The 27,753-nt window shown below is 39.3% G+C and overlaps 2 protein-coding genes across 3 annotated transcripts in view; one reads left to right on the plus strand and one right to left on the minus strand.

Moving 5' to 3' along the window:
* Positions 1–13,005, plus strand: part of LOC141156499 (caspase-3-like) — a 31,228-nt gene extending 18,223 nt beyond the window's left edge. For both annotated transcript variants that reach the window (XM_073642706.1, XM_073642699.1), the window contains 3 exons: positions 1,624–1,799; positions 3,097–3,220; positions 8,970–13,005. In XM_073642706.1, the coding sequence (XP_073498807.1) occupies positions 1,624–1,799; positions 3,097–3,220; positions 8,970–9,175 (506 nt within the window). In that variant the 3' untranslated portion in view covers positions 9,176–13,005. The remainder of the gene's footprint in view (positions 1–1,623; positions 1,800–3,096; positions 3,221–8,969) is intronic.
* The window catches only part of PRIMPOL (primase and DNA directed polymerase), a 90,041-nt gene continuing 72,118 nt past the window's right edge, over positions 9,831–27,753 (minus strand). Inside the window, exons 7-13 of the mRNA XM_073642663.1 lie at positions 24,706–24,868; positions 16,851–16,945; positions 15,842–15,931; positions 15,651–15,759; positions 14,584–14,666; positions 13,140–13,186; positions 9,831–12,758 (exon numbers count right to left, since the gene is read on the minus strand). Of these exons, the coding sequence (XP_073498764.1) occupies positions 12,450–12,758; positions 13,140–13,186; positions 14,584–14,666; positions 15,651–15,759; positions 15,842–15,931; positions 16,851–16,945; positions 24,706–24,868 (896 nt within the window). The 3' untranslated portion in view covers positions 9,831–12,449. The remainder of the gene's footprint in view (positions 12,759–13,139; positions 13,187–14,583; positions 14,667–15,650; positions 15,760–15,841; positions 15,932–16,850; positions 16,946–24,705; positions 24,869–27,753) is intronic.

Genomic DNA, 27,753 nt, shown 5'->3' on the forward strand with positions numbered 1-27,753 from the left:
CTACAGTGCCATGGGTTGTAAACTTCTTGATTACCTTGAGCATTGTGGACAAAGGAACATCAATATCTCTGGAGATGGATTTGTAACATTGAGATTGTTGACATTGTTCAACAATTTTGGCTCTCACATTCCTAGACAGTTCTCTTCTCGTTCTGCTATTCATGCTTCTCCTCTTTTTATCTGGTTTAAGTTGTGATTTTCATATTCCCCACACCTATTACTTGCCACAGGTGAGTTTGATCGAGCATCACATGCTTGAAACAAAGTTTTTTACCCACAAATTTGGAAAGGTGCCAACAATTTTCTCCGGCCCATTTTGGGGGGGGTTTGTGTGAAATTATGTCCAATTTGCCTTTTTGTCTGTTTTTTTTTGTGTTGCTCCAATACACACAAAGTAAATAAACATATGTATAACAAAACATGTGTAATTGCAATAATTTTCTGGAACGATTTCAAGGGTGCCAACACTTTAGGCAATGACTGCAAGTTGCGCCAAACTCTGCCTCCTTTATGCGTATTAAACTTTTATTAACAAGTTGACAAAGGCTGCATTTACATATATATATTTTGATCACTGACACGAGAAGCTTACATCATGCTTGAAGAATATTTCCTGATAAGGGGCACACTCTCTGGAGTTAAGTCTCTGATCAACGTGTTCCCCATCTGAAACATTTTTACCAGTTCCTGATTGATCATATTACATGATTGAAGCCCTCATACACATTAGATTAATGTCAGCTGAACATGCCGATATTAGCAAGCTTGGCAGTCTAATGTGTATAGGGGCCTCTGGATTCTTCCCCGACAGATAAAAATAAAGCAAAATATGGTATGTCAGATTTCGGACAAATGATCCTTTTGTTCCCAGCGAGATAATCTGTGGCCCGCGGAATCTGTCAGTGGCTCTCTCGCAGAGGAGACAATAGTGCATAGGAGAACAAGGTCTTGTATACATTGAGGACGCTGCTGGCCAAATGATCAGCTGACAGCTTTCTATTGTGTATGGGGCCCTAAGGCTTACCAGTTTTATTACTGGCACCAACTGTTTGCCAATTCATGGGTTTATGTAGGAGGTTCAGGACCAGTTGTATGTAACTTCTTCCTGTCTCTTATCAATGAGATAAGAATGTAAACAAGTTAGGCAAATTACATTCAGTATGTTGAACCTGGAAAACATTGCATTGGAAGAAACCTAGAACACTAGCTATCTGTTGTAAAGTACTTCCATTTAGCTCAGGAGCCAAGTCCTCTTGGGTGGATTTCTACACCAGATTACCAACTTTCTTATTTAAGGGGGTTGTCCACAACAGGGAAAATCACATAATAGAAGCAGGAATTTCCAGGCACATTCTCATGCTGGTCCTCAACAGTGTTCAATCTTGTTAGACTGCAATCTGATGAGGGCAAGCATATTTACTGTATAGTGGTCATTGACCACTCACTCTCTCAAACAGTGGGACGCTGTTCTTTACGAGGGAGAAGAGAGTAAACAGAATTAGCTGGCAGCAGCTTATCCGCTCACAGGAGGGGTAATATTACATGTGGTGCAGATGTACATTTTTGTAATTCATAGGCATAAACTAGAACATTGTTTTCTATTGTGTGTTCTGTTTGTCCTAGTTGCTGCCGAGGACCACAGTGAAAGAAGTTGCTTTGTATGTGCTATACTGAGCCATGGAAATGAAGATGGTATATATGCACGCGATAAGATTTTCACACTGAAGTGGTTGGTTAAGTTTTTCAGTAAAAGTAGTTGCAAGAGCCTTGCTGGGAAACCAAAGTTATTTTTTATCCAGGTAACTAATAAATATGGTGTGTATGTTCATCATAAGTAACTATGGCTAGGTAAAAACAGAAGCAAATGACAAAGTAAACCGCAGAAGTGAGATATGCAATTATGCTGTCTTTTGCTGGACTAGCAAAATTTCCAAGTGTTACATAAGTAAAAAAAAAAAAAAATCTTGTTCAACTAGCACACGTGACTGATGATTCAGCAACTTGCTGACCTCCTCCCCGCTCTGGAAATCTTACACGTGATCAGCTGTCAAACTGGAAGGAGATAGTTAAGAGTCGCTCCTTTGAGTGTGATTATAGCAGAATTGGCCTGACGGTTCAAGGACAGTTTACTATAGGAGCATGATAGAAAGACACAGCGACACTGTGTGACAGGGAACAGATAGATTTTGTGATCCTATCCCTGCAAATTGTACTGGGTATTTGTACCCGTCACAATACAAAACGTTTACATTTTACTCCTTGAATATTGCAGGAAGAGCTGTAGTCCTGCTGTTAATTAAAAAGCTGCAATGATATCAAATACAAATCTCTACGCTTCACGTCAGTAATCTTTAAAGCAACGATTAAATGATTATATTCATATATGGATTATCAATCAAAATACAGAATTTCCTTATTGGATGCAATCAAAGGCCACTTTCATAAGGCAGTATTTTTCACTACCATCTGTAAGTCAACGACAAAAGTAGTTACAAAAATATGGAAATATAGCATTTACCTTACAAATACTGAAGCAAAATTCTGCCCCGCGAGAATGGTCAAAGTCTGAGCTCTCTCCTAGATTTCCATGCTTTTAGAGGAAAACTCAATGTGGCACATTTACTTACACTGTGTAATAGTGTAAACTTAGTCCAGGCAGTCTGCAGATGCTCCAAAACCATGAGTGGCGTCTGCTCGGAGTAATGTTCAGCAATGGCCATTCTGAGAACTGCCAGTTGGCTTTATTTTAAAACCGTTGCATTTTCATCTAAAATGTAGCAGATATATCTTTTTATATACCAAAAAATTACAAAAAAACATGGCACCACAATTTTGTCCACAATTACATAAAAAAAACAAAAGGTTGGGAAAGAAAACATTGGAAAAACCTTGCATGTGAGAAAATAAACTAATTTGGTGTATAATATAGTTGGTGGTATTACAGTTTTGAACACTGTATCACCAATCAAATTAGGTTACCTTGTCTGTCATGCTCTCACTGTACTACGATATTACACTTAAGATATACACCAAAGAAAATAATTTCATTTGTTTTAATATGTTTTGATAAAAAAAATTCTAATTTCAATTATTCAGGCTTGTAGAGGGGAAGAATGGGATTTTGGAACAAAAACTGATGGAATATCTGACACTGTCCACAGTTTATCTCCACAAATTTTAAGAGAGGAAGATATGTTATATGCATATTCCACACCGCCAGGTAAGACATATTGGTCATGATTCTGCCAATGTCCAGAATGTTCCGTGTGTTGCAATTTGATATTCCATGAAGTATAGGTCCACTATAACAATGTCTTTTGTTACTCCCCCTCTACTGCTTCAGATCTTATCAGGAAATTACCTTATGCCTATTTTTTGGGCAATTAAAAAACAAAACAAAACACAGTTTGATTCTTTCTATTCTATAGAGATCATTTTTCAGAACTTATCAGTATCAGATGCAACATTACAGTGCAAGGAAACATCTATAGATAGAAAACATACACTGTGTGCAGAATTATTAGGCAAATGCGTATTTTGATCACATGATACTTTTTATACATGCTGTCCTACTCCAAGCTGCATAGGCTTGAGAGCCAACTACCAATTAAGTAAATCTGGGGATGTGCATCTCTGTAATGAGGAGGGGTGTTGACTAATGACATCAACACCCTATATAAGGTGTGCTTAATTATTACGCAACTTCCTTTCCTTTGGCAAAATGGGTCAGAAGAGAGATTTGACGGGCTCTGAAAAGTCCAAAATTGTGAGATGTCTTGCAGAGGGATGCAGCAGTCTTGAAATTTCCAAACTTTTGAAGCGTGATCACCGAACAATCAAGCGTTTCATGGCAAATAGCCAACAGGGTCGCAAGAAGCGTGTTGGCCAAAAAAGGCGCAAAATAACTGCCCATGAATTGAGGAAAATCAAGCGCGAAGCTGCCAAGATGCCATTCGCCACCAGTTTTGCCATATTTCAGAGCTGCAACGTTACTGGAGTATCAAAAAGCACAAGGTGTGTGATACTCAGGGACATGGCCAAGGTAAGAAAGGCTGAAAAACGACCACCTTTTAACAAGAAACATAAGATAAAACATCAAGAATTGGCCAAGAAATATCTTAAGACTGATTTTTCAAAGGTTTTATGGACTGATGAAATGAGTGACTCTTGACGGGCCAGATGGATGGGCAAGAGGCTGGATCAGTAAAGGGCAGAGAGCTCCACTCCTACTCAGACGCCAGCAAGGTGGAGGTGGGGTACTGGTATGGGCTGGTATCATCAAAGATGAACTTGTGGGACCTTTTCGGGTTGAGGATGGAGTGAAGCTCAACTCCCAGACCTACTGCCAGTTTCTGGAAGACAACTTCTTCAAGCAGTGGTACAGGAAGAAGTCGGTATCGTTCAAGAAAAACATGATTTTCATGCAGGACAATGCTCCATCACATGCATCCAACTACTCCACAGCGTGGCTGGCCAGTAAAGGTCTAAAAGAAGAAAAAATAATGACATGGCCCCCTTGTTCACCTGATCTGAACCCCATAGAGAACCTGTGGTCCATCATAAAATGTGAGATCTACAGGGAGGGAAAACAGTACACCTCTCGGAACATTGTCTGGGAGGCTGCTGCACGCAATGTTGATCGAAAACAGATCAAGCAACTGACAGAATCTATGGATGGAAGGCTGTTGAGTGTCATCATAAAAAAAGGTGGCTATCACTAATTTTTTTGGTTTTTGTTTTTGCATGTCAGAAATGTTTATTTCTACATTTTGTGCACTGATATTGGTTTACCTGGTGAAAATAAACAAGTGAGATGGGATTATATTTGGTTTTTATTAAGTTGCCTAATAATTCTGCACAGTAAGTTACCTGCACAAACAGATATCCTCCTAAGATAGCCAAATCTAAAAAAAAAAACACTCCAACTTCAAAAAATATTAAGCTTGGATATTTGAGTCTTTTGGGTTGATTGAGAACATAGTTGTTGATAAATAATAAAAATAATCCTCTAAAATACAACTTGCCTAATAATTCTGCACACAGTGTAGGATCTCACAATTTCCAATATGTGATATGAAAGCTCATTTCCTCCCCTTCCTTCATAGTAACCTATGCAAAGGTTAAACAACACGCCCAGAAAACTCTCCCATAGAAATCAATGAACATATACAGATGATTGTTTCCTGTGGTCCATCTAACTTCTCTAAGCCATTTCAATGACTGCTGTTAACAGCAGCTTTAGACATGGTGGCTGGCCGCCAAAAATGTACGGAAAATGTAATAAAAAAAATTAAGAAATTGAAATAAAAGTAAAGAAAATGAAAATATAGGTGATACATTCCGTTTCAAACATTGATTGGTCATCTTTGCTCTCCATTGCAAGGGCAGCCTATACCAATGGGGAATCACCCTACCTTCATGATAAACCCAAAGGACCTCTTTTGTTCTTAGAGTAATTATTTGTGATAAGGATCCAAAATAAAATATTCTACTTTTCTTAGTAGCCTCTTGAGGCAAAAAAGAGCACATTGTTCAGCTAATTCACTTTCCTAAAGGAAATCCATTACAAAAACCTGATTTAAACAGCAGGCCATTTTTTTACAAGTCACCATCTGCATCAAAGCACCCACTCCAGTGTTTTTTATTTTACCACTGAAGTGGTGCTTTTCACCTAAGGTCCCTAAATCTACTCCTATACTTTCCTGCCGCCGTCTTCCCCTTCTATTGCCACCACTCCAGTCCGTCTCGGTAGTTTGTGACCTACCGGATCGCTTCATTTTTCATGGAGAGAGCCGGAGGTCACTGCTTAACACAAGTCAATGAGAGCACCATTCTGGCTCACATACAGTGGTGGCCAAAAGTATTGGCACCCCTGCAATTCTGTCAGATAATACTCAGTTTCTTCCTGAAAATGATTGCAATCACAAATTCTTTGGTATTATCTTCATTTAATTTGTCTTCAAAGAAAAAACACAAAAAGAATTGTCCTAAAGCCAAATTGGATATAATTCCACACCAAACCTAAAAAAGGGGGTGGACAAAAGTATTGGCACTGTTTGAAAAATCATGTGATGCTTCTCTAATTCGTGTAATTAACAGCACCTGTAACTTACCTGTGGCACCTAACAGGTGTTGGCAATAACTAAATCACACTTGCAGCCAGTTAACATGGATTAAAGTTGACTCAACCTCTGTCCTGTGTCCTTGTGTGTACCACATTGAGCATGGAGAAAAGAAAGAAGACCAAAGAACTGTCTGAGGACTTGAGAAACCAAATTGTGAGGAAGCATGAGCATTCTCAAGGCTACAAGTCCATCTCCAAAGACCTGAATGTTCCTGTGTCTTCCGTGCGCAGTGTCATCAAGAAGTTTAAAGCCCATGGCACTGTGGCTAACCTCCCTAGATGTGGACGGAAAAGAAAAATTGACGAGAGATTTCAACGCAAGATTGTGCGGATGGTGGATAAAGAACCTCGACTAGCATCCAAACAAGTTCAAGCTGCCCTGCAGTCCGAGGGTGCAACAGTGTCAACCCGTACTATCCGTCGGCGTCTGAATGAAAAGGGACTGTATGGTAGGATACCCAGGAAGACCCCACTTCTTACCCCAAGACATAAAAAAGCCAGGCTGGAGTTTGCCAAAACTTACCTGAGAAAGCCTTTCATTTTCGAAGAATGTTCTCTGGTCAGATGAGACAAAAGTAGAGCTTTTTGGGAAAAAGCATCAACATAGAGTGTACAGGAAAAAAAAGAGGCATTCAAAGAAAAGAACACGGTCCCTACAGTCAAACATGGCGGAGGTTCCCTGATGTTTTGGGGTTGCTTTGCTGCCTCTGGCACTGGACTGCTTGACCGTGTGCATGGCATTATGAAGTCTGAAGACTACCAACAAATTTTGCAGCATAATGTAGGGCCCAGTGTGAGAAAGCTGGGTCTCCCTCAGAGGTCATGAGTCTTCCAGCAGGACAATGCTGGCACACTTCCAAAAGCACTATAAAATGGTTTGAGAGAAAGCACTGGAGACTTTTAAGGTGGCCAGCAATGAGTCCAGACCTGAATCCCATAAAACACCTGTGGAGAGATCTCAAAATGGCAGTTTGGAGAAGGCACCCTTCAAATATCAGGGACCTGGAGCAGTTTGCCAAAGAAGAATGGTCTACAATTCCAGCAGAGCATTGTAAGAAACTCATTGATGGTTACCGCAAGCGGTTGTTCGCAGTTATTTTGGCTAAAGGTTGTGCAACCAAGTATTAGGCTGAGGGTGCCAATACTTTTGTCTGGCCCATTTTTGGAGTTTTGTGTGAAATGATCAATGATTTGATTTTTGCTTCATTCTCTTTTGTGGTTTTTCCTTGCAAGCAAATTAAATGAAGATAATACCAAAGAATTTGTGATTGCAATCATTTTCAGGAAGAAACTGAGTATTATCTGACAGAATTGCAGGGGTGCCAATACTTTTGGCCACCACTGTAGGTTTGCATTGAGCAATTATGACATAACTTCTGACTTGCAGCATGTCAGAAGTTGAGGTCACAAGATGGCGCTGGAGCATTGCTAAAAAAAGGTGAAGATGCAGGAGGGCGAGTATAAGAATGGGGGCTGTAGTTGGCTCAACATTTTCACAAAAGAAACTGACAATACACAAAACTACTTCTGCTTTGAAAAAACTTGACATGGTTTGAAAAAAAAGGTCACAAAAATGTTGCATGTAAGTACAATGGCCTGGTGAATAAGCAGAATCCCTAATTGCTGATGTATGACTTGAACCCCTTTTATTTGCATAATTTTAAAAGCATTAATACAATGCGTTGCAAAAAAAAAGAGCATGGACCGCACCTCCAAAAAATCATACATTGATGTAATGCCTCTCAGCAAAAATATATATAACTGAACATGAGGTTCTTAGTTTAACATACTGATCAGATTGTATGTGGAGGTGCGGTCCATGCTCTTTTTTTTGCAGTGCATATGCTTTCTCCTTTCTTGGACCAGCACTCCTCCCATTTGGCACAGGTGATTTTAAATTAGCAGGAGACTGCAAAGGGGGTCCAGCCTTTTTTGCTCTCACTTGAGAGCTTGAGGAAGGTGAGTGTTTTTTTTTTGCTTCTTCCATTTGGTGTTGGTGCAGTGTCGGCCATTGTTGCTGTGACTTTGTGTTTGTGGGGTGGCGCGGTCTGGAGTCATGGAGACTCAGTCTTGCAGCATGGGTGCTGGGAGGCACCAGGCCGCCGCCCTGCTGGAGCATTGGCGCTGCAGAGGTGGTTGGCGCATGACTCCGCTCCTTTAAGGCAGTAAAAGTTAGGGACCCACTACGAGGTTTGCCGTGACGTGGCAGTGGGCTTCATACAGTCTGATCAGAATGTTAAACTAAGAACCTCATGTTCAGTTACATACATTTTTGCCAAGAGGTATTACATCAATATTTGATTTTGTGAGGTCCATGCTCTTTTTTTTGCATGTATACAATGCGTTCTCTATGAGCTAAACAACAAACACAAATCGATGTTCCCATACTTTGCTCATCCAGCCCTTTAAACGTACAGCATATAATAACGCTTCCCTAGTATCAGAGCCTTCGGGGTGCTTTGATGCTATTTGAGTAAGCGGTGCAGTGAGAAACACTGGTCTACTGGATATTTTCCCTGCAGCTTTGGTGATTGATTCAAATCAGTTTCACAATAATTAAAGGGGTAATCTGACTCTGCTCACTTCCACATCAAGAGGTGAGTCAGGCAGGTTTAGTCATATCTACAAGTATTTGGTGGGTCGAGTTTGAGAGCGGAAGGTTTTCTACACCTGTATTGTTCATTAGAATAAGACAGGCCAGACAACAGACAGCTGCAGACGTGACCTCATTGGCCAGGCTCATGTGCCAATGTGGAGGTGAGCTGATCCAGAGTACCCCTTTAATGTAGAAGTACTATGATTTCTAATATACTAACAGAATCTTTGCCATTATTTTTTTCTCTAGGGTACTTTGCATGGAGAAACTCTGTTAATGGTTCCTGGTTCATTCAATCTCTGTGTAAGTTGCTGCAAGAACATGGAAACAGAATGGAGTTAATGCAGATTCTGACCCGCACAAACCATATGGTGGCATTAGATTATGAATCGAGCAGTGGTGGGAAGGAAATACCTTGCATTGTCTCAATGCTAACCAAAGAACTGTATTTATGACCTCATTTTATATAACACTACCTCTACACAGACCATCACAGGAGTTATTAACCCTCAAACTGGTGAGGTGAGGTTTGCCACACCCCAGGGAATTTTTGTTCGGATGCCATTCATTGAAAAATGCTGGTATGAGGATACGTGTCTCACTGGCTTCCATCCATTTGTGGGTGTCAAAAATTTGTTATACTCGTGTAATCAATCGCCAATAAGAAAACGATTAAAACAAACGTGATCTTTGCATTTTCTGTAAAAATAAGAGATTTCTAAACACTGGGGTACAGGAAACCCCACATCACCAGTTGCATGACAAAAAACCCACCTCACCAGTTGAGGGTTAAATGTACCATTGTGTAGCCAAAAGCAATGAGCTTTTACTGCTATACCGCCATATAGTCAGGACCTCTGCATATAGTAACCCATTTGTAAGGCACTAGTGAATTTGATTTCTTTACTTTATATAATGTAAAGTTTGTAGTATGGCACTAAGGTTTAACTTAATTTACTTTTTACCCACCACATTGAAATCTGATAATTTTTTTTCTTAAACAGATGATCAGAATTTTTTATTCAATCCCATAATTTAGTGATGGATGTCAAGCCGGAGACTCGCACGGTTTCTAGGCGCTGTGCTACTCAATGTGTGCACTGCTCTGCTCCTCCCCGTGTCAGACTATCTCACTGAGCTGCTTTGTGCAAACACGTCCAGCCACTGCTACATCCTCCTGTTGCTGGAGAGTCTCCACCCAGTTATTGAGAGACATGGCCAGACTCGGCAGAACACAGTGGTTTTAAAGTCCTGCAGAGTTTTGCTTCTTTGGCCTATCTCCTGCCAGGAGTGGCTATATTAAGCAGCTCCTCCCTCCACACCATACCTGAGCTTAGGTTCTAGCTGCAGTTCATCACTAGTTCCTTGCCTAGGTGCATTTTTGTTTTGACTCTCCTGTTACCGACCCAGCTTGTTTAGGCTGAACTCTCCGCTCCTGACCCCGGCTTTGTATTTTGAACCTGTCCTTGGACTGTCTGACGACATCTGTCTTTGCCCTCTGTGCCTCGTATTTGTGCCTTTGACCCACTGGTCAGCTGCTGCAGGTGACTCTGGTGACTACCCTAACAGCCCAACCCTATCCTCACCATTAGAGGCTCTAGTGAAGACAAGTTAGTCACTTAGATATGCCCCTCCAGGGTAAGCCTGGCCAGTGGCGCAGTAGGTCCACACCCACAGTCATCACAGTGGAACACTGTTAGTATCTTTGGAATAAAGGGCCCAGAGCGTATCATTTTTTTCTGGACAGCTTCACTCCTTGCCCCCTCTGTCCCAAATTCTCTGGATTGCGAGGGAGGGTACACAATTTGAACACGTCACACATCAGTATTGTTTTCATCCATAATATAATATTGTGAATATACCTTTACATTAAAAAATTCAGGTTGCCTCCAGCCAGCACATATTTAATCATACAGAAACTTCTCTAAAGAACAATTTGTCATAGCAATAAGCTACTTGCTTAACCATCATCGTACAGTTGTTAGGCCCTGATCTTCTTGTATGTGTTCTGCGTTTTTCACAGACACAACACGCACCCATTATAGTCTTTCGGGCTTTTCATATATCCATTTTTTTGCAAACCGACTGTCTACAAAAAAACCCCCCAAAAATGGAGAAAGTTAAAATTACCCATGCAAGTTTATGGGTCAGTAAAAAACTCAGACAGCACACTGATAGCATCCTATTTGCATCTTACAACTGTCCCTGTTTTTCATTGATTGTTTCCTAAGAGAAACTCCAGAAACCTTCATCAGTTTTATTTTTTTTTTTTGCGTACAAGAAAAACTGCTGAAACAATAATCGTAAAAGCTTAAAAACTAACAAACTGATAGAAACCCATCCATTTTTTACGTATACAAAAGAAAACCGATATGCGAAATCGGCCTTAGAACATTTATTATTGTGCTTTGACAAAAATTCTGTTGATGAATTATTATGTTGCATCTCGTTAAGAGATCTGCTATTTACTGCGTATGGCAAAAATCCTTGTCTGTAAACTTCCGTCAGCTGAACGCTTCAGTGGCTTTGGTGATCACACACATTGGTCAGGTAAATTCCACTGTAGGAGCACAGACACATTTTTCATCAGTCTAAGACATTGAGATGCAGGTCACGTTTGTGATCACCACTATTGAAACCCCACATAGCAATCCTGCATTGAGGGGAAAGGGGGTAGAGGGTTATGATGGCTTATGACCCCTGTCCTAGAAATCAGTCAATCGTATGATTATTACTTATTTAGACCTGTGCATATCCCTTACTGTTTATGAAGATTTCATTGGAGTGCTCAATATTTTTTCATGCTAATATTTTCTTTGAAGCATACTTACACTTAAAGGGGTTGTCCAGACACAATAAAAAGTTCACCTGTGGGGCTTGGAGCTTGCTGGGGGAACAGCGCCGTCTCATTTTTCCTGTGTAAGTACTGACCACTGAGCAGCCTATGCTTCATCTAGGTGAGTGCTGGTAGGAGACCAGCCAAAGCCTTTAAAAGGAAAGTCTATCAGCACAAAATGACTGTTAAAGCCAAGTACAGGCGCATGGTGCACCCTTGAGATGGCCAAACAGTTCAGTAAACCTTTCTATCTACTTATTTTACCTCTTTCTCAACCCACCTCTTCTTTCATTGACAGCTCTGGCTTTATAGAGCCAGAAAAGTACAGAGATAGATGGAAAACAAGGAGGTGTTAAGGTGTACTTAAATGTTTCGCCACACCTAGGATCCACCAAGCACTTGGTTTGGATAGTCATTCTGTGCTGACAGACTCCATTTACACATTGTCAATCTGACACGAAGTATGGAGAAACACTACACCATGCCGGGCGGTAGATTTGTGAATGGAACAAAGTCCTATTCTTAGTTGCAGGATCCATGCATGGTCAACTTATGAAAAGTTTTGACTGTGCAGAAAAATATTCACTCTTAACAGTGCGGAACAGCATATTACCACTTCCTGAAACATAACATTGCACCTTTACAACAAGATTTCATGTTACACTATATGTGCACAATATAGAAATATTTTCCATCTATAAAAATATACTGTGTATATATTAAAAAACATTTTTCTTGAGTTGCAAGTACATAACTACAGCCAATCTTATAGTGCATCTCATCAAAGTATATAACAATTGTGATTGGCGGATGATACTTCTCATTTATGACACTATTCTGTACCTCACTATGGCAAAGACCCATCTATGTACGGTAACACCCAAAAAAGTTGGTCATGTTTCATCAAATGTGCAATGTGCATCGACTGCTTGTAATAAAAGTTCATCCGGTATATCCATCTCCTCCACACTCCAGTATTCCAGGCTCCGATCTGCCGCATCCACTAGTTCTGCATCTTCAGCAGCTTCTACAATTGAGGCATCATCGATGCAACATTCCCAGGCTGATTCACAGGTCGTAAAGTCATCCTCCGTTAGGTGCTGCACGGATCTGCCTATAGCCGGCTCCTCTACAACTAGCAGATCTTGTTTGATTTCTGTAATGTTACCATTTTCATCCATAGTAAGAGAGCCTTCTTCTTCCTGTCAGACATATTTTGTATTATATTCTAATATACAGTATTTCAGTAAATTTTTGTATTATATTGTAAAAAATATTTAACTAAATATACACATCTACTCAAGAAAACACCAGACTCAAAAGTAACAAACTATCCGCTATAGTAAAATTATTAAAAATGGCTTATTAATATATTAATAGATAATTTTGAGCGAAACATAAATAAGTAAATGTCCATTGTGTGAAGAAATAAAAAAGTATTTTTCAAAACTCTTCTTCCCAAAATATATTTAGAAAAGGTTTTCCTGAACTCAGCTAGACATGAAGATGTGGAATGAGCAGACAGGAGAGATTCTCTTTCCAGGGATGAAAATGTAATGAAGAAAAAGAGATCTAATACTAACCTCTTTCAGTATATATGGAAGACACACTTGTGGAGGCAGAGGAAAAACTGCAAAGAAAAGGAACTAAAATCATACAAAATGTAATGAATTTAAAAGTGCAAGAAAAGCATGTATGAATAGCCTTTCAGGTGATAAACTCAGACCAGGTACTGGATATGCAGTGAAATTGAATGAGGCAGATCTGCAGTACACCGCGGCGGCCACTACCACTTGATGGCGGAGCCCCGCAGGTGAGCACTTGCGGCCGGCGGCCACTGCCCCAGATAACAGCTGATCGGCGGGGGGTGACTACGGATAGGGCATCAATGTAAAAGTAGTGGACAACCCCTTTAAGGCAGAAAGACCTACAAACAAGCAACAACTGAAGTCAGCTGCAGTAAAGGCCTGCAAACCATCACAAAGGAAGCCCAGTGTTTGGTGATGTCCATGGCTTCCAGACTTCAGGCAGTCATTGCCTGCAAAGAATTCTCTACAAAGTATTAAAAATGAACATTTTATTTATGATAAAGTTAATTTGTCCAATTACTTTTACTTTTGAGCCTCTGAAATGAGGAGGCTTTGTAGAAAAAAGGTGGCAATTCCTAAACGTTTCACAGGATATTTTTGTTCAACTAAACTTGAAAGTCTACACTTCAATTGCATCTCAGTTGTTTCATTTAAATCAAAAATAGTGACATGTAGAGCCCAAATCGCAAAGATTCGGTCACTGTCCAAATATTTCTGGACCTAACTGTATATTGATAACCTATCCCTAAGGCAGGTCATCAATATTACATCGGTGGGGGTCCGACATCTAGCACTGTGCAGCTCCATTCAATGTGCTTATATCTATCCACCACTGGAGCAAGTAACCATTGATCATTTGGGGTGCTGGCTGTCGGACCCCCACCGATCTGATTCCCATGGATGGATCATCAATATATTCCGACCGGACACCCACTTTAAAATACAATATATTGCGGGTTTGATGTCACCGATATTGCTATTTCTTTATTCCATCACATATTTTGAATTTCCAGATTGCAACATGTGCGGAGAATTTTCTGACCATACAAAGTGCTGAAAGCATTTTCTACATGATACAGTGCAGTGAGTTTCTGTTCAAAATTGCGTCAAGCTTTTTTCAGTTCGGTTTCTGTCTCTTTCTGTTAGAACAGAACAATATTTTGCTCTTTGTTGTCCAATTAAAAAACAAAAAAAGTCCATTATAAAAAAACGAAAAACCACTAGCTGTTTATTGCGCTGATTGACTTCAGAAAGTCATGAAAAATATTTATAGCAAAAATTCAATGGGATGGATGAGTTTCTTTCATGAAACAGAATTTTCATATCCTAGTTATGAGGTTTTATGAAAACAATGATATATCTATCTTAGATGAAATTACACGATATTGCTTTTAACATGGACTGAAAGTAAACACAACACTGCAATAAAGCAACTTACACTTAGACTTAAAGTTTTGTGCTCTGCAGACTGGGTCATAGCATTTTTGATACCACATTTCTCTCTTCAAATCTACTAGTAACCTGGAAATAAAATTGTGAAAGTGATAAATAGAAACAAATCCAACATTAAAAGAGTAGTCCGGACATGCAGTACTGATGACCTATCCATCAGATAGCTCATCCATAGCAGATCATTGTGGCTCAGACTCCGGCATTCCCATCGATCAGGCAGCTTCAGTCAAAGAGTAGCAGCCTCTGCTGGCACCGGTCTGTTTGGATAACCGCTGTGTTGCAGTTGCCTGCATTGGCCAGCAGAGGCCACCACACTTTGATCGGAGATGTATTTAGCAAATCCACTGAAAGACACCAATTCATCCAGAGCAGCGTGAACCACTCTTTATGGGGGGGGGGGCATGTTGGAGACAGACGCTCCTGATTCATTAGGAGGAACACGCCTTTTAGTGAATCAATAATGTCTGACAAGTGACGTACGCCTAACCACAAATATTACTCTAGTCAGGGACCGGAGTAACATTTCTGTTGTAGGGAATGCCACAGCTCATTATGAATTAAATGAGCTGTGGTGTCCTGCCCCTGCTCCGCCAAAATGGAGTGAAAACACTAAGTTTAATGACTTTTCAAAGCAATTTACGCTAGAATTCTTTGAAAAATCAGGGCTATTGTGTTTACATCCGTCCACCACAAAAATCAACTGATCAGTGGGGGTACTGTGTGTCAGACTTTAACATTCTGTTATTATCTATCCTGTGGATAGGCAATAAATACCATATGCCCAGCTATCCCCTTTAAAATAGTTTGAAAAAAATATATGCAAATGAATGTACAAGTGTATTTTCTCTAGAAAAACAGGTAACCAATAAAGAGAAAAATGTTTCTCCCTTTAGAACAGCACTTTCCCATATGCTCTATAAGATATATGGAATAGGCATCTTTACAGCATAGAATCACTGCCATGATACACTGTCCAGTAGCCCAAAGGCATAGTGGACTAGTCATCTGTAACAATAATGACATTTACAATGAAGCTGATAAATAGATGCTTACATGACATTGTTGCTTCTGTGAGCTCGGCCGATGTTTTCACACCAGCGATAATTTATGGTATCATAAACCAACAATTCTTCAGTGGAAAAATAGTTCCATTGCCGAAAACCTAATAAAAAAGGAACAGCTGTCATTTGTGTTATTGTGCTCAATAATATCAGCAAAAAAAGAAAATCTAAGACCAACCATACCTCCGTGAAAGCCTTCTCTGGTCAAAAGAGACAAAATGAACTGATCAATTTCTGGATATGGTGAAAACTGATATCCCTTCATTGTGCTGCCTGAGACGAGGAGGAGACACCAGGTCAGTTCAGTTACACAAGAAAGGCTGCAGAATCATTCAGATAAGATCAGTCCAAGTCATAAACAACTCACTGCTCACTAGTAGAAAAGACTAAAATCTACAGCAGCTATTTCTCATGGAGCAGATCCTTCAACACATCAGAACCATAAAAACTGCAGCAATTTCAAGTAACCACTATCGACTGACGATTCTAGAAGCCCCAAACACAGGAAACTACTCCACTTCTTTTACACTAGTTTTGATACATCTCCTCCCACTTTTTAAGACGCTTACTAGCATTGATGGGGTACTGTACAAAAGTTGTAATATATATACGCTATTATATTTATATAGAGAATAAAATATCTAGGTGCAAAAGTTTTAGGCAGTTGGGGAAATAATGTTGCAAAGTAACAATGTACAGCTCTGTGTGTGTGTGTGTGTGTGTATACAAACAAAAGCTTAATAAACTATAAACTGTGATAAAATGTAACTATTTGTATGGCTTAGCTTTTTGTAACAATTGTCTCTAAGGCTATGTGCCCACGTTGTAGAAATGAAGCAGAAAATTTCTACTTCATTTCTGCAAGTCCTCTCCTGGAAAAACGCATGCGGAATTCCGCACGCGTTTATCGCGCGTTTTCCACATGCAGAATTGCCTTGCGTTTTTAATGCATTGCACAAGGCAATTCCGCTTGCGGAAACGCAAAATTAATTGACATGCTGCGGATTTTTAAACGCAGCATAAACGCCGCGGAAAAATCCGCAGCATGGGCATAGAACTTGCGGAATCCCATCGGGGACCATGGGGCACGGATTACCTAGTGTTTTACAAGCGTTTACGCTGCGGAAATTCCGCATCAAAAACGCTCGTAATCCGCAACGTGGGCACGCAGCCTAAAAATCAGGAAAAATACCTGTGGTAATAGATGCTCCAGTGCTAAGACGAGTTGCTCCAGTCTTCTCATTTTCTGGACTCATACACGTTAAAATTTTCAACGAATCTGTAAATCTTTAAATTATTGTAAACTGTTAATAATGACCAGTCTTATGACTAATACAAATCCCTTTTCTTACAGAAATTGAGGATAAGTGCAAACATTAGAAAATAAAAAAACTATTATTATGTGCAATAGGAACTTTGCAATGAATATGCCATGTCACAAGGCAATATACAGGTACGTTTCTACCTGTATAGACAAGCAAGTTGTCAATCCATTAAGGGTATGTGCACACAACATCTTTTAAACTCAGACGAACCAGTTGAGTTTTTCAAGCACAATACGCTTTGAGCGACTCTGGCTCTTTTTTTTTCTTGCAACGTCTTGTGTCTTTTTTTGGTAATTTCTTGAGCATTTTTTTCCTACGGTTTTGGCTGCTGGCAATTTTTGGGAGGGTATTCCCATAGTTTTCGTGACGTCTTTTCTACTGAAATTTGTTTTCCCTCGCTGAATAATGAAGAACCACTAGCTTTTTTTTTTTTTTTTTTTTTTTTTAAAGCAAAAAATTTTTTTTAAAAAAGATGTCTAGGAATCTTCTGGGTGTCTTTTGAACTTTCTCATTGACTTGTATTGTTAAATAAAGTGTGGAGATGAAAACACCAGATGAATGGACAAGTGACTTCTTGGTGCTTTTAGAAACCTGGAGTAGTTAAAAACACTTTCAAAACCCTGCACATATGGACAGCAAGTCATTTTTACATAGAAATGCATATGTTCATTCTTTTGAGCATTTTCTGATGTCTTTTTTAAGCGAAAGCTGAAAAACTTATGTGCACATACTCTAAATTTGAACTGCATAGTGATTATTATCACATGTTTTATCATCCATTAATATTCATTTTTTTAATGTGCACATAAACTAAACATGTTTAGCTCTAGAATACAGATTTAAACAAGCTTCTCATCAATACTGCTGGAGAACAGGAGGAAGAATGGTGTTGAACACTTGCATGCTTCCAAAGCAAAAAGCACAACACTCCTATACTTCTTTCAGTAAAGTATTCAGCCCATTGTCATTAACTAAAAGCAACGTGCAAACCTTAAGCCCCCTATCCATCAAGACAAGCGTTGTTCACGACTCTTAATAAATCAGGCATATCTGAAAAGTGGAGTGCACTTTGACATAAATCTTACTCCAGTTAGGGTCTGGAATAAGATTTGTGGTGTAAGGTGTGCTGCAGCGCGGCATGAATTTAACGAGCAAGCATCACCACACCCCATCGCACCCAGTTACTCCTGAGTTCAGCCCATTTTGGCAGTGTTGGTTGAAACTAGCGTGAAAGCGCCAAAAGTTGCAATTTTTTTCATGATCAGAGGAGCACAAAAGCTTTGCGACTTTTCAAAGCATATTACATAATTGATTTGATAAATTGAGGCCTAAGGGTGTGTGAACAAATGGAGTATTTGCAAAAGATTTTTCAGTACCAAAATCCAGTGTGTTGGCAGGAAAAACATCAAGTAGAATACACATTTTTTCATGTTTTTCCTTGCACCTTTTTCCCATTCATTTGAAAGAGTGAAAATGGGGAAAGAACTGACATGCTGCAGATCTGAAAAAGCGCTTTGATGGCTGAAATCTGAAAGGAAATAAGCAGCGTGTGCATGAGATTTCAGATTTGCAGCATTTTTTAACCTTGAAAAACATTGCATGTCAACAAGCCCTAACACAGAAAAGCATCAATGAATTCAGGAGAGAAATGTACATACACTCCGACAAAAAAATACAATACAGTTCCTCTGCCAGCTGGTTACAGAATGCTTGCAGTGAACTGATGTTTTTTCACTTTTATGTAAGCAAGTTATTAAAGAGGATCTGTCACCAGCAAGACGAGGTAAACACGGAAACATACAATTGATTTCAAGGAGTTTTCCAGGCATTGCAGAAGACTTCAAAGGAAGTGTAATATTGTGAAACAGTGTTACAATCAGCAACCAGAATTTACAGCACCAGTAGTATGACAGCATTACATACAGTGGGTGAAATAAGTATTGAACATGTCACCAATTTTTTAAGTAAATTGTTGTTTTTTTTAAATCAAATCATTTTTATTGAAAAACTCCAAATACAGATTTTCTATCTGAATGACATAATAATTCCATAGTATAAAACAGACTGAGTATCTCAACTTCAATTCCCTAACCCACCCTAAGTAAATTAATTTTTAAAGGTGCCATTGACATGAAATTGTCACCAGATGTTGTTTACAACCCATCCAATCCACACAGGCAAAGAAATCAAATGTCCATGAATAAAGTTATTTGTAATAATGAGAAATGACACAGGGAAAAACAAGCATTGAACACAATTACTGAACTTTATTTAATACTTCGTACAGAAATCTTTTTTGATGATGACAGATTCAAGACACCACCCGTAGGGAGAAACTAGTCGCATCCATTGCTCAGGTGTGATTTTGATCCAATCTTCCACACAAGCACTCTTCAAATTCAATGTGCAAATTGTGGAGATCTTGAAAGGACTTGGGAGGGTTATATATATAACAATTATTTAGAATTTGGAATAACCCAACAAGAACCTCCCAAGTCCTAAAACGTAACTTTTATTATGAATTAAAATAGTGGAGTGTCAACACTAAGGCAGATGTGCTCCAGTTAAAACTGTCCTATCTGCCTTATAGTGTTGACACCTCGAGGTGTCACAAAGTGATATTTTGGCAATGGCCTCTACACTATATTAGAATCTTTTAGGCAATATAGGGACAGAATGTTTCATGTTTAGTATTACCCCACTATTTTAATTCATAATAAAAGTTAAACATTTTAGGACTTGTTAATGAGCGTTCTTGTTGGGTTATCCCAAATTCTAAATAACTCTTCAAATCCTGAAGGTTCTGTGAGCTCCTTCTATGATCTCAGCTTTTCCTTCCATAAATTTTCTATTGGATTCAGTTCAGGCGATTGGTTTCAGAGAAAGAAAAAAAAGCTGCTAGAATGCCCAGCCAATTGAGAGTTTCCATGGCTGTGTGTTTTGGATCGTTGTCTTGCTGAATATCTACCCTCGTTTTATCTTCATCATCCTGATAGATGGCAGCAAATTTTTTTTCAAGAATGTCTCAGTACATTTGTCCATTCATCCTTCCTTCAATGATATGAAGTTCGCCAGTGCCATATGCTAAAAAACAGCCTCACATCATGATGTTCCCACTTCCAAACTTCACTGTTGGTATGGTGTTTTTGGAGTGATATGCAGTGCCTTTTGGCCTCCAAACATGGTATTATAGCACCAAAGAGTTTAATTTTGGTCTCTTCTGACCAGATTATATTCTCCCAGTATTTCACAGTCTTGTCTAAATGTTGTTGCGTAAACTTTAAACGCTCTTGAACATGCTTTTTGTCCAGCAATGGAATCTTGCGTGGTGAGCATGCATACAGGCCCTGGACGTTGATTGCATTACTTATAGTTCTCTTTGAAACAATTGTTCATGCCGATTCCAGGTATTTCTGTAGCTCTCCACAGGTGGTCCTTGGCTCTTGGACAACTCTTTTGATAATTTGTTTCACTCCATAGTGCATAGTGATCATTATCACATGTTTTATCATCCATTAATATTAATGTGCACATAAACTAAACATGTTTAGCTCTAGAATACAGATTTAAACAAGCTTCTCATCAATACTTCTGGAAAACAGGAGGAAGAATGGTGTTGTGCTTTTTGCTTTGGAAACATGCAAATGTTCAACACTCCTATACTTCTTTCAGTAAAGTATTCAGCCCATTGTCATTAACTAAAAGCAAAGTTCAAACATTAAGCTCCCTATCCATCAAGACAAGCGTTGTTCATGCCTCTTAATAAATCAGGCATATCTGAAAAGTGGAGTGCACTTTGACATAAATCTTACTCCAGTTAGGGTCTACAATACGATTTGTGGTGTAAGGTGTGCTGCAGCTCGGCATGAATTTAACGAGCAAGCATCACCACACCCCATCGCACCCAGTTACTCCTGAGTTCAGCCCATTTTGGCAGTGTTGGTTGAAACTAGCGTGAAAGCGCCAAAAGTTGCAATTTTTTTCATGATTAGAGTAGCACAAAAGCTTTGCGATTTTTCAAAGCATATTACATAATTGATTTGATAAATTGATGCCTAACGGTATGTGCACACATGCAGCATTTGCAAAAGATTTTTTGTCTCTGTCTGAAATCATGCAGGGATCACCTGGTTGTGTACGGTTTATGATGAAATTGTGTTCTTTCCACTTCCGGATTATGGTCCAAACAATCCTCACTGGAGCCTTCAGTGGTTCAGAAATTCTTCTGTCAATGCTAACAGTATGTTTTTCAACAATAAGGTTGTGAAAGTCTTGAGACAGCTGACTGGTTTTACCCATCAAGAGATGTTTCTTGTGTGGCACCTTGGTAATGAGACACCTTATTATAGGCCATCAGTTGAACCAGTTGATATTGTTTTTCACTAAGTGCAGGATTGCTTTCTAATTACTGATATATTTCAGCTGGTGTCATGACTTTCCATGGCTTTTTGCACCTCTCTTTCTTCATGTGCTGAATAATTTTTCCCTGTGTCATTTATCATTGTTGCACATAACTTAATTTATGGACATCTATGGATTGAAAGCCTACAAATTTATGGGCAAGGCAGGATCCAGCTCTAAATAAAAATGCCTTAGGCTAGAGGGAGGAGCTTAGTTAGAAAGGACTACTACTACAAAAAAAAAAAAAAATCAAAAGACTGACCAGCACCTCCAAACAGAATAATACAAGTGTGAACAGGTACAAGCCATCACGAATATTAAATATAACCAAGTCAATACAGCAGCATTCTGTAATGTGTTATTCTGTTTGGAGGTGATAGTCCATCTTTTGATAAACTTAATTTTCCATGTCTGATATGCATGTCATGTTGATCACAAAATACAGCTTCTGTACTGATGCGATCTGCTGCAAGAGTCAAAATTATATACAAAGCCGGGCTTTTGCTGTATGTCAAGATCGGCGTTCTTGACGATCTTAGCAGTTTAACCCCTGATATGCCACTGGCAACAGTGACAGTGGCACATGATAGTTTGACAGAGGGAAAGTTATGGCAACTTGAGGCCTGACAAAGGCTTTGGTGTTTTTTCATATAACACTGCCAAATGAGATCCCGCCAGGACAGGGCCTGATTAACAGTCAGTCAAGCACAGACAGCTAGGTGCGTGCTGTGTATTACTAATGACATCACGAGATGGAGAAAAAAAAAAGAAAAGAAGAATGAACCAAAAAAACTCTAGGAAAGAAAAAAAAACCTAAGAGCTTCCTGAAGCAGTTTAGACTAAAAAACGCTTTTTTGGCTGCCTAAAAAAACTTTATTTGCCCATGCAGTCGTTACCAAAAGTTTTAAAGCTGACACAAATGTTGGTTTTCACAAAGTTCTGCTTTAGTGTTTTCAGATCTATTTTTCTATTAAATAAGTTAAATCAATTATAAGCATTTCATAAGTTTTTAAACTTTTATTGACAAATATATATAAAAGTTTATGCAAACACTCAAGAGCAAAACTGTAAATATTTTTCAAGATGTCTGCACTTAGCATGCTGCTGGATAATCAGCTTCTGGGTCAAATCTTGACTGCTGGCAATTCATTCTTGCCTAGTCAGTGCTTGGAGTTTATCATAATTTCCGTGTTTGTGTGCCCACTCAACTTTTGAGGATTGACCACAAATGGGAATGACATCAAGGGAGTTTCAATGTTTTGTTCAACCAGCCATTTCAATATGACTTTTGCCTTATGACATGGTGCTCCATCATGCTGAAAGGGTCAACACTGTAAATATTGAATTAGTACCCATGTCACTAAGATATATTAGCCTCTAAGACCATACTAGAAAACACTAATAGAGCAACCACGATATCTCTATTAAATGAGGCATGAATATGTAGATTAAACATATAAAATTTTATTGTAGAATGTAATAAAAACAAAGTATGTTAAAATTAAGCATAAGGTATCAATTGTAGCAAACAGGTAAATTGTATCACTCTTCCCTAGTTACACGTATTAATGTAGACTTAAGGTGCATAGTACCGATATGTATTGAGAAAATGCTAATAGACAAATGAAAGTGCAAGTGCCTATGTTTACAAAAGCATTATCAATACCTATATACTGCTATAATAGTATAAGTCCTACTCATTGAACAAGGGAAGAGAGTTCAAAACAAAACATTTCAATAAAAACCCACTTACTAAAGGTTAATACCTGCAGCTAACCCGGCCATCACCCTGACGACGCCGTTTCGCCTTGCCTTTTTCAAAAAGTGGAGACATGTCAGATTTTGATGCGAGTGCCAAATCAAAATCGGCCATGCAAATCTATGGGTCTTGTAAAAAAAAAATATATATATTGGACCGCACTTGGATGACATTTATTTTTCTCTCTCAACGTCTGAGAGAAAAAAAAAAAATCGATGCCACTCTGCTAAAAATAAAATCGGACTGTTTTTCTCGTATGTGGAGAAAACAGTTGTGTGAGCCTACCTCACAGAGACAAGCTGCAGCAACATAGAAGACGTTATATAGCAGAGCTCAGCTGTCTTGAGCTGAATCAACCTCTGGTGAGGTAAAACCGATCTCTGCACAATGTTATTCTATCTGCCTCTTCCCTGCTCCTCACTTGTCTGCTTTTTCACAGTGAATGGTGAGCTCAGGACGGTAAGAAGTGTGTGATAAGTGGGGAAGGAAGAGGATTACGATTTTGTTACTTATCGAGGTATAAGGGGTGCCCTACTTGGACTATCTGCAGGTCTTCAACAGTGACATAACTTCCACAGGCACAGGTACTAAAATAGTCCCCCATCACACACTGTGGAAGGTTGCATCCGTCACAGCTGCATCGAGTCACCCAAAGTAAGAGCTGCTGGTGAAACTTCTCTTCACTAAGGTGAATAGAGGTATTCTTTATTAAAAATTTTGTATTCTGCTTAACCCCTTCACCCCCGGGCCATTTTCTGTTTTTGCGCATTCATTTTTTGCTCCCCTTCTTCCCAGAGCCATAACTTATGACCATGTGACGGCTTATTTTTTACGGGACGAGTTGTACTTTTGAACACCACCATTGGGTTTACCATACCGTGTACTGGAGAACGGGAAAACAATTCCAAGTGCGATGAAATTGCAAAAAAGTGCAATTCCACAGTTTTTTTTTTACCATATTCACTAAATGCCAAAACTGACCTGAACGCGGCGATACCACATACAGTATGTGTATATTTGATTTTTTATTGTTTTATTTTGAATGGGGCAAAACGGGGGTGATTTAAACTTTTATATTTTAACATTTTTAAAACCATATTTTTACTTTACACTAGCTTTAATAGTCTCCATGGGAGACTAGAAGCTGCGATCATCAGAGGGAGAGAACCAACATATGACCTACATGTACGGCACATGTCAGAAAGGGGTTAAAATACCCCTAATTAAATATTACACATACCAGACACTATTCAGCGTGACATGCTATAGAGACAAATACTGTTTTTATAGCTATTAGTGTTGTAAAAAAAAAGTTTTTTTTCCTTGGGTTTCATATGATGAACCCTTGAAATTTAAATACATTCGTTTTTTTCCATTTTTAGGCAAATCAAGCTTTTATTACTGGATAAAGAAAGGATATTTGGAATACATTTTATTTCAAATACTCACCTTTCAAGATCTCTATTAGCTGTAAATAATTGGTCGATGTAGTCGTTGCAATACATCAGGGAAAAATCTAAAAAATAAATAAATAAAAAAAAAAGGAAAAGGAAAATCCTTACCTTACATTGCTAATTAGGGAGCAGAGAAATATCTGCTCCTCTTCCAAGATGTGTTTTGACTGCTTCACTGAAAATATGTTGTCTTCAGCTACTTCAAAAGTTACATTTTTCCCAAGCTTTGATGACTTGTACAGACGAAAGTTTCTGTTTTTAGTGTAGACACCTGAATGCAATTTTGGACACTACAGTGAGTAATAAACAATGTATATTTGCTAAAAGTGGTCTTATATTGTCAAGGTGCACGTTGTATAAAAAGGCTTTATTTTAGGTACAAAAATAATTAACAGCACCTATTTACCTGCCATTTCCCCACCATTCCTACCTCCCACTAACTGGTCGTGTCCCCCGGTGGTCTGGTCTCCTGGTGTTATAGAGGAGTTACTGCTGCAGCCAATCAGTAGCCACAGAGGGTGTGAACTGCGCTGATAATCTATCCTTATTTGTCCTGTTCAACTGGGTAGATTTTTAGAAATGTACAGTTACTATTTAATAATCTAAACAAAGACCATAATTTTTGGTCGACGCCTGTAAGTTAACCCCTTTCTGACGTATGACCTAATAGTACGTCTTGGTGACCTGGGCCGATTGGACCAATGACGTACTATTAAGTCATATGGCAATCGCGCCTCACACAAGCGGTGCGATCTACGCCAGGTGTCAGCTGATAGTCACAGCTGACACCCGGTACTATGTGCAGGGAGCGGTCCCGCACCGCTTCCGGCACATTAACCCCCTCAATGTTGCGATCGAAGTCGATCGCAGCATTGCGGTGGCAAGGGGAGGTGATCGCAATACTCACCTCCTCATCCGGCCTCCAGCGCTGTCTGCCGCGGCTTCCTGGATGTTGCCATGACGAGCCGATGTCATTATGACAACATCCCGGTCACCAGACAGCAGAAAGATTCTTTGGTCATGCGCAGTGCATGGCCAAAGTATCTTCTTCCTGTGCAGCACTGACAGCCTGTATAGCACAGGAATGGCGCTGCATTCCTGTGCTATACAGGCGATCAGAATAAAAAAAAGTGAAAGTCCCAGAGTGGGACACAGAATAAAAGTCCAAAAAGTGTTAAAAAATGGAAAAAAAAAATTGTAAAAATATATAAAAAAAAAAATAATCCACGAAAAATAAAAATATAATGTACCCATCAATAAATATTATTATGGAAAAAAAAACAAAAAAGACAATAAAAGTACACATATTTGGTATCGCCGCGTCCGGAACGACCTGACCTATAAAATTGTCCCACTAGTTAGCCCCTTCTGTGAACACGGTAAAAAAATTAAATAAAAAACAAAGCAAAAAAGAATGCTTTATCATCATACCAAACAAAAAATGGAATAACACGCGATCAAAAAGACGAATATAAATAAAAATGGTACCGCTGAAAACGTCATCTTGTCCCGCAAAAAACAAGCTGCCATACAGCTCCATCAGCTGAAAAATAAAAAAGTTATAGCTCTCAGAATAAAGCAATGCAAAAAAATATTTTTTTCTATAAAGTAGCTTTTATTGTGTAAAAGCGCCAAAACATAGAAAAACAATATAAATGTGGTACCGCTTTAAACGTACTGACCCGAAGAATAACGCTACCTTATCAATTTTACCACACGCGGAACAGCATAAAAAAAAAAAAAACATAAAAAAAATCTGGAATTGCTGGTATTTGTTTATTCTGCCTCCCAAAAATTGGAATAGAAAGCGATCAAAAAATGTCTGAAAATGGCACCAATAAAAACGTCAAGTCATCCCGCAAAAAACAAGCCGTCACATGACTCTTGTCGGCCAAAATATGGAAAAATTATAGCTCTCAAAATATGGCGATGCAAAAACTAGATTTTGCAAAAAAATGCATCTTTTAGTGTGTGACAGCTGTTAATCATAAAAACCCGATATGATTCTAGTATCGCTGTAATCGCAGCGACCCGAAGAATAAAGTCGTCTAATCACTTATACCGCACGAGGAACAGCGTAAAAAATAAACTCTAGGGTTAGGGTTGTGATGGGTTTGGGATTTTTTTCAAAAGTAAAAAAAAAAAAAAGATGACGATATGGCAACTAGTGTTGAGCGCAAGTGCTCGCTACTTGAGTTTGCATCAGGTGCTCAGGAATGCACTGACTATCGCAGGTGCTCAAGTGACATGCTCGAGTCTCTGCCCCATATGCTTCGTGGCCAAAAAAAACCTCGCGGGGATTGCCTGCCATGCACGAGCGATCCTCGCATGGTTTTTTTTTGGGTGTCTAATAACCATGAAACATGCGGGCTCGAGCATGTCCCTCAAGCACGCGCGATACATGGTGCATACCCGTGTACCTGATGCAAACTCAAGTAGAGAGCACTTGCGATCAAGACTAATGACAACTTATTCAATATGATGACCTAATGTTATCAAATTCTGTGTCGCACCTCTGGGTTCAAAATGTTCACTATACCCCTTGATAAAATCCTTGAGGGGTGTAGTTTCCAAAATGGGGTCACTTGTGGGGGGGGGGTTTCCACTGTTTAGGCACATCAGGGGTTCTCCAAACACGACATGGCGTCCGCTCTCAATTCCAGCCAATTTTGCGTTCAAAAAGTCACACAATGCTCCTTCCCTTCTGAACTCTGCCGGGCGCCCAAACACTGTATTTTCCCCACATATGGGGTATTGGCGTACTCAGGAGAAATTGCACAACAGTTTTTGGGGTCCATTTTCTCCTCTTACCCTTGTGAAAATAAAAAAATTGGGGCTAAAACATTATTTTTGAGGAAAAAGTTGGATTTTTTAATTTTCATGGCTCCATGTTATAAACTTCTGCAAAGCACTTGGGGGTTCAGGGTGCTCACCACACATCTAGATAAGTTCCCTGAGGGGTCTAGTTTTCAAAATGCTGTCACTTGTGAGGTTTTTCCACTGTTTAGGCACATCCGGGGCACATCCGCTAAGTATTCAAGTAAATTTTACATTCAAAAAGTCAAATGGCGTTCCTTCCCTTCTGAACCCTGCCGTGCGCCCAAACAGTGGTTTTCCCCCACATATGGGGTATCTGCTTACTCAGGAGAAATTGCA

This window comes from Phyllobates terribilis, unplaced genomic scaffold, assembly GCF_046119375.1.
Source record: "Phyllobates terribilis strain yellow unplaced genomic scaffold, ASM4611937v1 Scaffold_1__5_contigs__length_1240528914, whole genome shotgun sequence".
In the NCBI taxonomy this organism is placed as follows: Eukaryota; Metazoa; Chordata; class Amphibia; order Anura; family Dendrobatidae; genus Phyllobates; species Phyllobates terribilis.